The sequence below is a fragment of the Manis pentadactyla genome, chromosome 2 (assembly GCF_030020395.1).
Source record: "Manis pentadactyla isolate mManPen7 chromosome 2, mManPen7.hap1, whole genome shotgun sequence".
In the NCBI taxonomy this organism is placed as follows: domain Eukaryota; kingdom Metazoa; phylum Chordata; class Mammalia; order Pholidota; family Manidae; genus Manis; species Manis pentadactyla.
In genome coordinates, this window is record NC_080020.1 from 89,826,653 (window position 1) to 89,843,616 (window position 16,964).

The 16,964-nt window shown below is 40.6% G+C and overlaps 1 protein-coding gene across 16 annotated transcripts in view; it reads right to left on the minus strand.

Annotated features, from left to right (window-relative positions):
• MAST4 (microtubule associated serine/threonine kinase family member 4) overlaps positions 1–16,964 on the minus strand; it is a 536,231-nt gene that overhangs the window by 187,976 nt on the left and 331,291 nt on the right. For 6 of the 16 annotated variants that reach the window (XM_057494688.1, XM_057494684.1, XM_057494695.1 and 3 more), the window contains one exon: positions 10,989–11,069. The exons of 9 other annotated variants lie outside the window; for them this stretch is intronic. In XM_057494688.1, the coding sequence (XP_057350671.1) occupies positions 10,989–11,069 (81 nt within the window). Of the gene's footprint in view, positions 1–10,988; positions 11,070–15,009; positions 15,871–16,964 lie in introns of those variants that run through there. One more of the 16 variants, XM_036887945.2, reaches the window with a different exon arrangement.

A 16,964-nucleotide genomic window follows, 5' to 3' on the forward strand; every position in this document is an offset into this window, starting at 1 on the left:
CATAATCTTTTCATCTCAAAACCCTTAAATTAATCTCATCAGCAGAGACTCTTTTTCCAAATAAGATGATATTTACAGCTTTAGGAATTCGGATCTGAGATCTCTGGGGCCACCACCCAGCCCACTACACCAACCGTAACATGAACTACAGTGTTAACGTACAATTCCTGACCTATATTCTTTTCTTTCTCATCATTTCAGCTAGAATAGCAATTCTTTGAGAATAAGAACAAATCTTATCCTGTTAATCCCATGAAGGCTTTTAAGGTATTGTGTACAGAGCAAATGATTTGTTCATTTAGAAAATAAAACCTTATTCTACTCAATTTTCAGTTCCCAGCATTAGATCCCATGTAAAACTCCTATGTAATGTCAAGTGTTTCATTTTTTATTTCCAAAATAGCCAGACCTTCTGCTCAGAGGAACTGGAGATGGAGGGACTGCATCATAAATGTGTCTACTGTCCCTGCAAGTGCCTCGTACTCCGTGTCACTGGTGAAGCATTGTTAGGAATAGTCCCAAATATCACCAGAATCCAAAGGCTAGAGACAGATGAGAAGCAAAACTGCAAGGAACTCCAGACAAATGAGCATGAGCTTCCTGCTGCCTGTTCAACTCAGCATCAAGAACAGAAAAGCAGCAACTGACTGATCTGGAAGAGGTTGATGCTCAAGATGGGACTAAATTCATTCACTCATTTTTTTTCAACAAGTATTTGTTAAGGATGTACTATGTACCAGACACCAGGGAGCCAGATGTGAACAAAATAGGCAAATCCCTGCCAGTCTGGAGTCTTCATTCTATCTGGGTAAGAAAAACAACGAACAAATGCTATGTATAGAGTAGGTATACGCATCCCAGGGAACATTGTAAAGCAGGATTAAAGTAGGGTTGGGGGCTCTCCTAAGGGGATGGGGAAGGCCCCTCCATTGCAGTGATACTAAGGAAGTAAAGGAGAGATCAGGTGACTGGTGATCAGGTGGGAGAGTGTTCAGCCACCTCTTCTGCTGGAATATCTTGTGCCAGAAAATGAAGATGTGCCCCAGGGTCATGTCAGAAAGAGCCAGAAGTCAGCCTGAAAGGCTTCCCACTGATGAATTCTGGGACAACCTGACCAACAAAATGAGGAACAAGGGTCATGGATTATTACACACCAAATATATATTTGTTTTCCATTTTAATCTTTTAAAATGCATGAATCAATAGTAATACTCCTAAAAGTCAGGGAAGAGGAAAGAGAAAAAATTCTTCTTTAACTGAAAAACACCATCTAATAATAGAATCAGAAAACTGCCATTTGACAAACAGCAATATAATAACTGATTCAAGCATGGTCATCAGTGAAAGAAAAAATCAGACAAGGCGAAAGCTTATTGAAAAAAAGGTATTCAAAAGGGCTGGCACCACAGGGGGAAGGCCTGGCACATACCAGATTTTAGGCTTCCCCAGTGTTATGCTGTGGGGAAGACACTGTCACCTGTTCTTGCCAAATATGTGTCTCCTGAATCTAATGATGAAGAAAGCATTGGCTAAATTGAGATTGTGGAATAGTCAACAAACCAGTTGTTTTATACTCTTGAAAAATGTCAATGTTATGAAAAAGAAACATAAAAGGAGGGGATAACACTGTTCTAAATTAAAGGAGACTAAAGAGATAGGACAGCTAAATGGAGTATATGATCTTGGGATCCTAGATTTTTAAAAAACAACTATAAAGAAATTTGGGAACACAATTGAGAAACCTGACATGGACTGCATATTGGTTACTGTGATCATGTTCAACTTGGGAGGTATAAAAATAATATAATGATATTATGGCTATGAAAGAGAATATACTTCTTCTTAGGGGTAAATGTAGAAGTATTTAGGAGTTAAGTACATGAATGTCTACAATTACACTCAAATGGTTCAGAAAAAAAATTTTTAATTATATATAAGGGTTAAAAGGGAAGGAGGCAGGAAGATGAAACAAACGTAACCAGTGTTAACTGGTGGATCAAGGTGAACTTTGGTTCAAACTGTACTACTCTTCCAACTTCTTTTGGAGGTTTGGAATTTTTTTGAAAAAGGTAAAAGGGTAGGGGGAGAATATCCTGGTAACAGGGACAATAGTCCCTGACACAAACATGCCTGTAGCGGTCAAGAAACAGCAGAGTCCAGTGTGGCTGCAGGAAATGGTGCGAGGCTGCAAGAAGCCAGGTCATGGAAGACAGGAGGGCAACCACTGGAGGTTCCCGGCAGAGGATGCCTGACGCTAAGGAGGTCACTCTGAGAGCTGGATGGGGACCAGGCTGCAGGGGGGCAGAGCTGAACTAAAGCAGGGGCATAAGGTAGGAGACTATTACAAACATCCAGGGATAAATGACAGGGGCTCAGACTAAGGTGGGCTACAGAGGTGGTGAGGAAAGGAGATGGTGACTGGAATCAATAGGATTTTCTTATGGATCACATACACACCTGCACCCATAAACACAGATACACACACACACACACACACACACAAAGAATTAAAGTTGACTTTTTGACTCAAAACTTGGTTAAGATTGAGCCAAATTCCTATTTTACATAAAGAAGAAAGGAAAAGCAATTCTAATGTGACTGCCAGAAAATACACGTCCTCTCACTCTGGGGTATCACCATACTGCGTTGTTAACTGGATCCAGTAGTAATTTGGCTCAGCATATCATCGGGGCAAAAGTGATAGCAAAGCACAAGAATCCATGAAGTTTAGCGCATCTCCTTTTCACCTGGGGCCATTTGTACAGCTGTCCCGGTCTCATGATATCTTATCCTTCACTGTCCTGCCCAATTAGAATGTACAACATGTTTGATACAAGGGTTGGGTTTTGTAACTCATTTTGAATGCTGGGTTTCTAAGAACAATCTGAAGCTAATAATATAAAACTGAACACTCATCTTGGAACTTTTCACAAATGTTAGCTAATTAATTCTTATACCACCTCCAGAGGTGGTATCATCCTCATGTTACTATTAGAGAAACTTGAGATATTTTTTAAATTCTGCATTTGTATCACTCCTCTGACACAGACACCTCTGAGCTTCACATTATCATCACCATTTTATGCTTTCAGAGAATATCACAACTTAAGTCTTTTATCAATAGGGTGGGTGTTAATAGCTGCAGCCACATTTTAAGCATAGCAAATAGGCTTTAAAAAACAGTGTGAACTGTATTTCTCTTAGTCTCAAAGCAATGCATTAACAGAATGGAACAGGGCAAAACTATGCCCCAACACACACATGTACACACTACACACATACACATGCACAGCAAAAGTCATTTTTAAAATTTGCCCCAACGTGATGTAGTAAATAAGAGAAAACTGCTAAGGCCCCATAGGGTAATTTCAAAATACTTTACAACCAAAATTCAGAAAGTTGGTAAAGAAGTCACAGCATTTGGTCCAGAAAGACTATGTAATAATAACTGCTCTTGAGTGATCGGGGACAAACGAGTTTAACAGTGGGTGGCAGGAAGGACATGTCCTGGCTCCTTGCACATGGGATGGGGCTCCTCCTTCAGGCCCAATTAAAAGTGTGTCTTTTAATTGGGCTCAGAGGGCCTGGGCCCATCACAGCAATGGTGAGGCGCTGTCACCAGCAGGGCAGAAGGGAGCCAGCCCTGGCTCAGGGAAGCAGGCACAGACTGCTCAGGGTAGAGCTGCAGCAGTTATCAGAGCCACTGGGCCTGTGGCCTGATTTCCAAATGAAACCATTTTAATCCACACTGCATCAATGGTTCTAAAATGAAATTTTTAAAAATTAAATTTAAAAAAAATTTTAAATAGAAAAATAGGGCACCACAACTCAAAACCTGCTCCCCATACCCATAACTACACTCTCAACAGAGGGCTGACAAATTTACTTATACAGGGAGCCACACAGATGAGCTACAGGCAAAATCATCTCTCCTGTAAACACAATATTCTGCTTGGAATGCAAATTTAAAACGACTGCAGACTGAAGTGTGCTGAAGGAAATGGAGACGGTGCAACTTTACGCCGCAGAGTAAGAGGGGGGCTCTCCCTGCAGAGGCCTGTGTTCCACCCAGAGCAGGCTTTTTTCTAGATATTGATGAGCAAGTACAATTTGTTATCCAAACTTGGAGGGTTTGTAAGTGACCGGGGGCACTTTTAATACTCAACACTGGGGTAACAGGCACGCACGGAACCAAACCTGGACAAAGTGAGATGAGCGGTCACTACAGAGAAGTTGCTTTCTCTGTGCCTCAGTTTTCACATCTGTGCATCAGTTTCACATTTCAGACATGACAATAGCATCCCCTGCCTCACAGACATGGTGTGAGAACTACGTGAGCTAATACACAGGAAGCTCTAAGCCCAGCACCGGGTGTGGACCAAGCTCTGGGTCAGGGACGAAAACCTAGCCACTGTACATGCGGATCTCCATTATTCGGGCTCCCACCCAAATCAGTAAACCCAATAGGAAAGTCAGTAGGAAAAAGGGAACGATTAACAAAAAATTGGGAATCATGATGATGAAATCCAAGGCCCCAGAACGGCTCCCAGTGCCTGGAAACGCAGGCACTAGCAGGCACGCGCCAAAGCTCCAGAAGGACTCGTGATGCCAGGGGCCTGAGTGGACTGATTGCTCTACTTGCCATTTGACCTCCCAAGACTTCATCCCTAGGCTCAGTAACTTCAAGCAGGGAAGCTGATGACAGCACTTCAAAAAATAATGTATTCTCAAAAATAAATCAAAGGAAACTCTTTCTGCAGTAAGTTTATTATTGTTGCCTTTCCCATTCCTGCACAAGTATTACTGCCTGCCCTGGAGCAGCATGAACACATCCTCTCGTCCTCTCTCCTGTGGGTTCTTATAAGCAACAGAAGCCTCTGGGTGATGGCATCGCCAAAAAGCGGGGTGGGCTGAGATGTGTGTTCACCGGCCTGCCCACACCTCCCCTCCAGTGACACCGGAGGCTGCTGACCTGCTTCGCTTCTGCCAGCCCCCCACCCACGGGACCAGCAAGATGCTCCTTGTTAGCCAAGCTCATCTCTGCTTAGCAGAGCCACCCTTCAGAGCGTCTGTACCCAACAGATTCACTCCCACATCACAACTCAGAAATAACACTCAGGGACACATAATTCATTAAACTATCACATTCACAAAAGCACAGGAACTGGTGTCTGTAGAGTAGGAAAAAACTGACATCTGGTACCAGTGTCTTCTGATTTTTGTCAACGTTCTCCACGAAGTGAAAGTGGAGGGAAACAGAATAAAAAAGACAAACAGTCCAGCTCATCCTTCAAAGAAATGAAACTAAAAGGGTTTAGCAGTCAGGAGACCCTCCCACACTTACAGGTTCCCCGCAAAAAAGAAGATGCAAAATCCCAACGTATGGCCGTGTATTTGGTAAAGCTTATTATGCTTGCCCCTCGCCATGGTGACACGTGAGGAGATGGGGACTCATGTAGCTGTGGGAAGCCATAAACTTTTCTAGCAGCAACAGGACAAGCGGACAAGCTCTTGCCAAAATTGGACAAGGTGGCAATTGTCCCTGAGGCCCGCCTCTGCTAAACTGTTCACGTTCCCACTACCCCTGGATCCACCTCGGGTCCCATTCTTGCTGATACAAACTTATCACACTAAATACCTATAAGCTTCTCTTCTTATTCCTGTCAGTGAGATGGGGGATTTGCAGATGAAGACAATGAAGGTTCTTGAAGTTCATGACATGCACAAGTCACAAAGCTTGTATTTGGTGGGGACAGTCACCAAGACTCAGGCACTTCCCCTGGGATCCCAAACACCCTCCTCCAGGGCCTGCCAGGTAACATGGATGAAGGAAGCTAGGCAGGCAGGTGGGGCCTGTACACTGGAGAACAAGAACCCCTGAGAAAAAGAGCAGCAGGGGCCCAGCTCTAGACTAGACTAGAATCACACCAGGAGGGAATACAGACTCACTGAAGGGCTTTAATTTTCCTAATGCAACCCCTAAAAGCCCCCAATTCAGAACTCTCTTGTTGCTTTAAAGCACATTCACTGACAATAACTAATTAATTTTCGTGAGTATCTACTATAAGCCAAGTGCTGTTATAGGTGCAGGGAGACAGGCTTCCAATCTGTGGAGTTTATATTCTAACTACCCTGCCTCAAAGTGACGTATCCTCTTCAGCGTGTGATCTGCCATGACCTCTAGATCATTTTCTCTGTCCCTCACCATAGCCAGGCACAGTCTCTAGTATACTGAGGTTTCCCTTTCTTCAGTGATGCTTTCCTATCTTGTCCTCAAACCTTACTTTAAAATCGATGCCTGGTCAGTTTTTATGTTTTGATGGTTATACTTTAATATTTATGGGAGAATCAAAATGCATGTCCTGCCTCTCAAAATGTCAGCACATTTCAAAGCATATATTCTATAAAAGTGTCTACCATGTTTTGGGCACAGGTAAACACCTCAGAACAAGACTGAGTGACAGGGAATAAGAGTCATTTCATTCCACCAGTACATATTTACGGAGCCTCTACTATGTGTGTCAGGCACTATTTTAGGCTTTACGAATGTATCTGTGAAAAAAAAATAGACAAAAACACTCTCCTCATGGAGTTTACAGCACAGTGACAATACTCTTCTCTGAAACTAATACAATATCCTGCCAGCAATGTGGCAACTGTGACTTCAGTCACACCTGAAACTAGGAGGGGAGACTTGGGAGATAGAGGGAGAAGAAATTGAATACCTGGTCTACTGCCAGTCCCAGTGCAGCTGAGTCTGTGTCTACCACCTTGCGGCTCCACGAACCAAAGGGAGAGGATACCAAAAGCATGAAAGAAGTAAACTGGGAGCTCACCCGATGCTGCACTGGTTGCCACCCCACTCAGAAGTTGGAGCATGAAATGCAAATACAAGAAAACATTGCTTTGTCATGACTGAAGTGTGGTCACTGAGTAATGGCAGCCAGCCTTCAGCTACTTAACAGGTTCCTACTAAGAGCAAGGCATGCTGGGTGCCAAGAAAGATGCTGAGACTATAAAATTAGGTCACTTCCTTTGAATCTTGCTATGTCACCACAGTTTGGATCATTAACTGGCATGGGTCACGTCCACATTACTCATGAGACAATTATGTCATCATATGAACAGTCACTAAATTATACTCAGTTTATTAAGTATTGGGGATTGTGGAAGTTCTGAGTAATGACTGCCTCAGAATAGGGAAAGGTTTTTAAGATGTTCTCTGTCACACTGGTACTGATATTTGGGCCACATTTTTTCTTAGTGTATGGATAAACTATGTAGTTTGCCTCTTACTCCAACCCTGCTAGAAGATGACAAAGGTGTCAAAATTTCAGGATGGATGGACCTTTGGGAATAATATGGTCTGATATTCTGCTCAATCCAAGAATGACCTCCACGTCTTTCTAGCTAAGTGGAAACTTGGCCTTCCTGGGAAATGTCCAGGGGCATGAATCTGATGATCTGATGAGGCAGCCCATTCTACATTCAGAAAACTTTCTTGGAAAATCCTTCCCCTCATACTGAGCCCAAATTTTCCTTGCATTAGGCCCCAAGGAAACAGCAGCAGGTTTCATTCCTGAGACACGCCAAACGAAAATTTCATTCAGTGACAGCTGCACTGAAAGGTGCAGATCTCTCACTTCTGGGCAACCTTCAGGAAGCCTGGGCTGGAGAACTAACTCCTGTCTAGCACAGGCTGCCGCCAGGGCTTTACTATGAAAGGAACAGAATCTTCCATTGCCAAATTTAGAAACACTGTGTGTCAGCACCTCCAAAGGGCACACACACTATTAATGCTCACCACCATCATTCTCCCCAGGACTTTCAAGTCCTACTCATAAAAAAAGGGATGAAGGAGAAATCTGATCCATCACAATCAATGAAAGAAAAAACATCTGCTTGCAGGGATGCAATAAATGCTGTTTTGTGGTAATAGCATGAACATATTTGGAAACTCTACAATTCATATTAAATCATCATTTGGGAGCCACACCATTAGAAATGCCCAATTCTAAGCTCCCAACCATATATCCCTACCTAGAGATAGGTAGTCTCAGGGTGTTAAAGACCAGACTCATCAGTACTGTGTCTTCCTCCCTCTCCAATTCTACTCTCTTGGGTCCCATTCAATTAATGCTAGAACTTTTAGTGTTGATCATTCAATTCAAAATTAACTATGGGATATCTACTATGAACCCCTTTCTTTCACCAACTTCTGTGACAAAGATTGCTTGCTATTTACCAAATGCATTTCCTCTGTTTCCTGGACACAGGTGTATTTTCCAGCCTTCCTTGTCCTTAGGTATTGTCAGAATAATAAACTCTAGGCAATGGCACATGAGTGAAAATGATACGCTCCACATTCAGGTATGACAGCACACACACAATCTCCTATGCTCTTTATTTTTCCTACCACCTGGATTTTGAAACTCAGGGCAACCTTGAAGGTCATGTGTTGAAGCCCACCCACAGCCCCTGCCTGCTCCACTACCACCACCAATCCCTGAATGACTGTGTGGAGAACCTCTCCTACACTCTTGGTCTGTGAACAGAAAATACAGTTTCTTTGCATTAGAGCCATTGTAGATTTATTTGGTGGTTGATTTGTGAGCATCACTGTAACTAATGCATTTTCTATTTCCAATACATTCCATTATGGAGTCTTTAATAAACATTGCTCAAACACTTACTACATTCCAAGTATTGAGAGAGGCACTGGGGAAATGAAAATGACTAAAGGAGGTCACAAGGTCTACCTAAACCAGATAATTAAAACTCAACATAAATGATCTCATAACAATGTGTATGTGTAAAGTTAGTCACAGAAGAAAGATCTGAGACTTCATTTTGGATCCCAGGCTTCTTTTTTTTTTCAATTCCCATGCTTTATTAACAGTATGGTCTTCATTAACAAAGGTTCTGTGGATTCTAGGCTTCTTAAGATGCTTAATCTCTATATGTGCTAATAGCTTCACCTGTAAACAGAAGCAATATTCCTTCTCGGCTTACAGTAGCATCCGGTGGGTTAAATTGAATGAGACAATATATACAAAAGCCTTTTGCAAATGTTAACTTAATTCATTGCAATTGTCCTAATCCAGGACCTGTTATATTGTACCAGCAACATTATTGGAGTTTCTACCTAAAATTCTATCTACTCTTAATACTGGTAAAGGTAAACTTTCTTAGTATGAGCTCAGATCTCTTAGTATGAGACCCCTTATTAAAAAAATCTTCCAGTACTCTAGAATGTTTACAAAATTAAAGTCAGAATTTTTAGCTCAGTATTCAAGGCCCTACAGAGCATAATCCTAAATTTTTAAGTCCATATCAATCACTGTACAACTCCATGTTTTTCTTCAACTTCACCCACCCTATGTTTTAGCTACACACATCATTTCTACAATGTACCACACTTTCTCATCTCCTTTCCTTGCATTATTCCTTGTCCAGTTTTTTCCTTCACCATCTCTCCCCACTGAAACCCCAAGATTTTTCAAGGCCCAACTCAAATATCACCAGTTCCAAAAATATCTTGCTCCAAACACACTCTTCAAAACTTCACCGACATAACTATTTTCACAAAACTTCACTCTGCACTACCACAGCATTTAGCTGACCCTCCTTCCTTCCCCACACCTGATAGCACCTTCATTTGCCATAGTCTAAAGGAAAAGAAATGTGAGCATTTAATGAAGACAGGTTACACTGAAGAAAAAGGTTCAGAAGACAATTCAGTTACTTTTGGTTGGACCACCAAAAACAGACAAATTACAAGAGCAATGAAATTCTCTAGATTATCAGAAAGAGATTCCTATGCTTCAGGATCTGTTATATCCAGAGGATGCTTTATAAAAGCTATTACATGGAACTTTCATGCTGAAAGTCACTTTTTACAATAATAAACATAATCCTTTCAGAAGAATAGAACCAAAGTTCAAAGCCATTAATTCATTTCTCCAGTCAATTCTTCAGAGATTTTAGTCGAGTCTTACTTTAGGAAAGTGAAAGAAACATATTTATTAAATTGTCCCACCAATATCACCTAAATATAAATCATGTAAGTTGGTATTTTTAAGGAACTGGTCACGAGTGGCAAAGTTTTCATTCATTTGCATTTATGAAATAAAAAAATTTCATTAATAAAAATTAATTTAAGTGAATCCATCAACCGAGAATTTGATGCTATTTTGTCCCTTTGGATTAAAAAAGGCTAGGCAGAGGCTGGGTATACTCTATGTATATTTTCTAATTAGATATGAGGAGACCTAATATCTCCATAGATACTGAATTCATGAAAATCCTAGCAGAACATATGCACGACGCATGCATTACCAACAGTATTTTCTATCATGGGTTCTTGCAAAAAACTGGGCTAAAATGCAAGTGGAGTTCCTTGGAGATGCTTCTATAAAGAACAGAGAAGCATGAATTTATTTCAGCCCATGAAGGAGAGGCTGGGGACTTCTAAAAAAGGTTGGAAAATACTAATACTTTTAGAAAGTTTAAATACTTTGTCCTCCAAATATCAGGATATAAAGCAATTTATAGCAACAGACATTTTAATACTCTAACACGAATTAGGAAATATTTTCCAGAAATCATAGTAAATTTTATCATTATAAAAGATGGATTAAAATTTGTAGAATTCAGTGCAGATCACTTCCTAAGAAAGCAATATGAAAATCTGTAATATACACACAGGAGCCAAATAGATTAACTAGTCACTGGACATTAAGTGACATATTAGTAAGATAGGATAAACAGGGTAATCCCCATGCCTTTTCCCAGGGCTCCTGTTAGTCATCAAGTAAATAACTCAACCAGTTTCTTTCCTAATTCTGTATGTTAACACTAAGAGGAAAGTTAAGAAAAAACTGTTCATGGCATATTGCAGAGTCCAAAGTGTTCCAATTCTCATGTGGGATCGGGAGAAGAGAAGGAAGAGACAAAGCACCCCCAGGCAGGCGCCGAAGCACGCTTACCTCCAAAAGTGAAACGCCAAGAGAGGACTACAGGGACTGCCTGGGCTGGATGGGGTGGGACTCAGGCTCCTGGGAGTGAGACTGAAAGTTAAAATAATGTCATTCCAAGTGGGAGAAATGATGGCAGTAAAAATAGCATAGCTCATTTAAGGGACTGTGCTCCCTTTAGGCCAGAATCACTCTGGCATGCCTATCAATACCACTAGGTAATCAGCTAATCCCTTGCCCCTCTTCAGCTCTAAAATCAAGAACAAGCACAATGCTTCATGCTGAAATTTACATTCTCCCAACTACTGCTGCCATTTTCATTTGTGCCCTTTTCTCTGTCACAAAACAACTTGGCAGATATCTTTGACATGTGATGTTTGCAAAGAAAATCCAGTGCTGTTTTATATTGAGTATATTCTATTTCTAATAATGAATCAATGGTCAATTTGTGGAAGAACTACAGGGAAGTAGTCATCAGACAATAAAGTCAGGTTAAATTCTGTAGTTTTTAGAAAGCAAAGTCACAAACATTTCCAAATAGGAAGATGTTTTTAAACACTTTGCAATGAAAAGCACCAACCACATTTTCTATAATCCTCAGGGACAATGGCAAAAGTGTTCTTTACACTTATATTTACAATAGATAACTTCAAATTTTCTTACATGTAACTATAAATTATTTTATACTCTCTAGAAAGGTTTTTTCAAAATCTACCTGTCAGTGGACCATTATAATCCCTGCCCCCATCAGCCTATCAGCCCACACATTAGTGAATACATCACCAAGTGTATTATTCACCAGCCAGCTCTCAAATATTCATCACAAGGTAGTGAGCTTACAGTCCCTTATCTTTTTCCTTTGGCTTCATGTCTCTCCCCTTTTAGGGAAGAAATGAAACTTATCAGATATCTTAACTTTTGAAATGTATCAGATATAAAAATTTTGCCAATAGATTGATCAAAAGTATGAAGTTAATACTAGTCAATTCCCAATTGTTTGTATGTGGCAAAATAAACATTAGAATTACCTGTGTATTCTGGTACCAACTCTTAGGCTGAAGTCAGCGCTAGAAATTCCTGCTATCATACAATGAGTTTCTTAAAGAACATTCTTTTGCCTCTCAGTTGGACCACGACTCTAAACTGTACCATGTTTTCCTACCTTAGAGAGGGGATCTTGGAATGGAGCTGCATACTGGTTGATTCAAGCTGGTTGTGCCCTTCACTGAACAGAGAAATGGCAACAGTGCCTAACATCAGATTTGGACTTATCAAATTCTCAATGCCATCCTTGCTTCCCGTTGAATGGATAATTGAGACTTGGCTGTATTTGTCTTAAACTGAAGTATAAAATTATTGCTCAAAATGCTCCAATTTATTTATGAAAATATTTCCATATGAAAAGTTGGTCTTCTAAAATCATTCTCTGCTTTGGTGCCAGTACTTGGTCAATTAGGAATTGGTTTCCTTATACATTCAGAGCATGTTTAAAAGCTGCTGCTCTTAAGCATACTGTACTCTAACTTAGCAGCTCATTGGAAAACTCTCAGGAATGGCCACTGATAAAGCCGTCATTCAATGTAAGTACAGTCTTATCTGTCCCTTCCAGTCCTAAAATAGTCATGCACAGGCACTGAAGCCACCCCATGTCTCCAGGCCGAGACACAGAAGTGTGTGTGATACAGAGTGCCTATGAACCTAATTTTATACTTAAATTGAAAAAAAAAAAAATCAACCTACTTTCTCAGAAACTGGAAAGCCACACATAGGCTACCTACATGTCAGAAATTTCTGAATAAATTAATGATTTATTAATTTCTGAAATACTTATATATTTGGTGTCTCACATGCAGGATTTCAGTTTCTGAAATAGAAATCAGAAACTGTCTCATGTTATCAATAAGTCAAATGGAGAATTCTGAGTTGCATCTACGGTCTATAAAATATGCTGGGATATTAGTGGCTGCAGTACCTAGAGCATAAACTCTCCTAAAGAAAAACAGTCACATCTCATGAGAGAACATCCAAAAACTGTTCCACATATTTGGCCTATTATAAAGTCTGAAAATAATTAAAATTATATGCAATAAATATGCTTTTAATAAGATCAATGATAAGATTTTTCCATTATAATGTTTCTCTACAGTGGTTAGAAGCTGAATATACTCAAAGACTGCAGAATTAGCTTTCTCTCTGAATGAATGTAAAATCAGCTCTGTCCATCTAAGGATAATTTTACATTTCAAGGTAAACAAAATGTTCAAAGTAAATTTCATGCTAACACTACAATAACATTTAAGAGGGACCCTCTATTCTATTGTGTCAAGCTCCTTGGGTGGAGGAGTCATCTATTTTAAGTACACAGTAACACCTCCCAGGGTCCAAGCTAGGCCGAGGGGATAGCCTGAGACAAAAACAAAATCCAGGGAACTCCGTGTGTTTAGCTGACCTGTATGTCCTGAGTCACCATCACTGCTGCAGAGTCGTAAAATCTGTGGCATACCTCTGCCGTTCAAATCATAAACAAACATTTGATACAACTGAGTTTGTATTTTAAGAAGTTTACTTTGAATTGTCTCATCTTAATGTGGGCAAGACACTAAAAGTGAAAGAAAGAAAAAGCACCATGTGGAATGATAATATACTAAATACAAGGAAAACAAGGGATCTGCACAACCAGAAACAGAGGTGAAGGCAAAGCTGGGGCTAACGCTTCTGGGTCTTCAGCACAGAGCTTGGGCATCTGAGCTGTGCACTTCCCGAAGGCTGGAGACAGGAGGGTCCCATAGAGGAACGACTGTGTGCCATTAAGATACTCCACATGGACGGTGAGCTGGGGATGGGGACAAAATATTCGGGCCATGGGCACTGTATCTCTACCATGAAAATGCCACTTCTGGCCAGCAGGGTGTAAGAGCCCTCTAACTTTTTACTAGTGCGTACTCACCAGGATGAAATCAATGTACAATTGCAGAGCAAGGACTACTTAGAAAAGTATGCATATCACTTTAGAAATGTGGTGTTTTTGTTACATATCATTAAGGAAATTATTTCCCTAGTACGGTGCACCTACGGAATTCAAGAGGAATAATGAATACTTGGAACTGGGCACACTTTTCTTCCCTCAGTCTCTTCCTGGAAGTGGCCCAGCATGCAATGGGCGAGATTGTACAGATTTCAACTGAAAGGTAATTTTCTATCTGTATTGCATGTTAGAAAAAGGGATATTTTTCTATTTTTCTACTGCATTTCTATTTTACTGTTTATCATTTTAAGAGTGTCAGCACAGACTAACTCACAGCTTCTGCATCTTTGCCTAACAGATTTAAAATAAAAATTTGCTGACACTTCCTGCACCACAGATGTTTAACTTCTGCGCCACAAATTAGATGTGGGCATTTTCATGTGGCCACATCAAATCAGAAGGCAGTCGGATGAGTTAATGGGTTAAAAAATAAAAAATAAAAAACAGCTAAGCAAACACAGAGCTCAACTAGGTAAACACACTGCATGCAGTGGCTGGAGACTGCAGAGAGGATTCAAATGCACTACAGTCCATTAATATTCTGTTGCACAGATAAAACATGGATCACATCTAATGAATGTTACAAATCACCTTTCTCTTGCACTCTAATCCATTGCAGTGTCTTCTGTTATTCAATGCAGACAGAGGCCTTTCTTTAGGAAAAGGCAGCTTGGGGATAAACAAACAGTGAGACAGAAGGAGGAAAGCCAGCCACACCATGGCCTGCTGATACATTCTTTCACAATGAGCTGTTAAGAGGTTTCCAGCACTGAGGTTTAGTAACTTTAAATATGCAGCAATGCTTTTCCTCTGACTGCAGTGCAAAATGCTGGGTCTGGGTTTCCACATTAGCTGAACCCAGATGCCATGCATTTAAGACATGTTCCCCCACCTCACACTGCAGTGCTCTGAGGCTGTCAGTACAAACAAATGCCAAATAGCTATTGGTCACAGGAAAGCGAGTGCCGTGCAGAAAGCATTAAAATATTAAAAACAAACAATACTTACTCCAAGGTCAGCCCCGGAATCTGTAGCCTCTCCCGCTGGGCTTTCATGGTTCTGATATGTCACCACACTCTATTGGAACCATGACACACATTCCCTGCCAGCCTCCCGGTGATGACAGAGAGCCAAAACGAACCTCTGTGAGGACTGGACTAACAATCTCTCTAGGGGGAGGGGGATCCTGCAAGTTTGGGTCCTTCCACCTCCAGCTGCAATCAAGAGATGTCAGCCGCTCTCCTCGGGTTCATGGCAGCGCACACCGCACTGATTTCGTTAAGAGAATGAGGCTTTCAGCTCTGCATATCAAGTAACTGGTTTCTGATTTTTTCTTTTTTTTAAAAAAAGAAAGTCATTCCACTCACAGACCCAGTTTTCACCTCAGTGAAATGAAAAGTCCTTTCACCAAGCAGACTGGGGGAAAAAAAATAAAGCAACAGTATCATACTTGTAAAAGAGTTTATCTCAGCAAACCTCAGCTATTCCCCACCTCCCAGTGATACTGTCAAGTAGGATCTGGCCACCCCGAGGAAGTTCCACTTATTTTTTCCTTGGTAGTTGAACAAAATCACTCATGTTCCACAAGAAAGACACGGGAATAGTGCCGAAAGAAAACAATTAGCTTTTTTCCTATATATGGCAATCATCAGAAAGAGGAATAAACTAACTGCATTAATGTGGGGGAAGTTGAACTTGTGGTGAGGCAAAGACTTGTGTGAGCAGGCAGAATCCTACAATGGGACAATAGCAACTGGAAATACAAGAGACGGGAGCTGGTATTTTTATTTTTGAAAGCGGATTTTTAAGAACATCACAGTGCTATACTCTTTACAAAAGCAATCAATATGAATAAGAAAGGAAAGGGAGAACATATCTTTTGCAAGCCTGAAAGTTCCATCCTGTATTTATTCAAATAGCACATGCGTTCAAGAAGACAAAGAAGGAAGGAAGGAAGCCAGCCAGTTAGGGTCGCCTTTGGGAGATATGAGGGAACCACCAGATCAGTTTTGAAAACTGGCAAAGGAAAAAAGCCAAGCACTTATCCTGGTTTCCCTATGAACTGCACTTCACAGATGGGGAAATGGTTCTCTTTGTAGAAAAGTATTCCCACTGGTGAATAAAGACTGAATGATAAAATTAGGATATTTCTATTTTTTCAAACCTTAACAAATCAATGGATCTAGGCCATGACTTGACATCACAGAGAGAGAGAGACAACTGGGTGTTGTTGACTCTCGATGCAACACATATGAAGTAGTCTTGCTAAAAAAGCCACATCACCCCTGAATACAACCAAGTCTCTACATCAAAAATACCAACTTACAGGAAATATAGGGACAAACTGATGAGGCCAGCAAAAGCAAGAAATGACTTGGTTTCGTAAAAATTTTCAAATTGGGGAAATAAAAGAGATAGAGGAAGAACCTAGACATTTTTACAAAGACTTAAGAGATATAAACTAATTCTAGCCTATGGACTTTTTTGAGTCCAGATATCAAACAGACACCTAAACACTTAGAAAATGATCCATGTAATATACATACATACCCATAAAACACCCACTGGGTATCTGATAAATACAAGGGTAGTTACTTTTAAGTATAATATTGGGATAAGGATCACTTTTAATTCCCAAGCTTTTAGAGATACACATACAAATATCCACAGATAAAAATAACATGTCTAAGTTCTACTTCAAAATAATCTACAGAGGGAGAGCTATATAAAAAGGGAAACTGTCTATGAGCTACTCTTTATTAAACCTGGCAGACAAGAGGTTCATTACACTGTTCTCTCTAGTACACATCTGAAATGCTGTCTAATAAAAAAGTGAAGAAGGGTTCTTACCATGCCTACACAGCTCCACGTGACATGCACACCCACCCCCTTCCCGCCTCCCTCCCTGCCCCTTGCTGTTCTTCACCTCCCACCTCACAGCCTTTGTTCCTACTGTTCCCTCT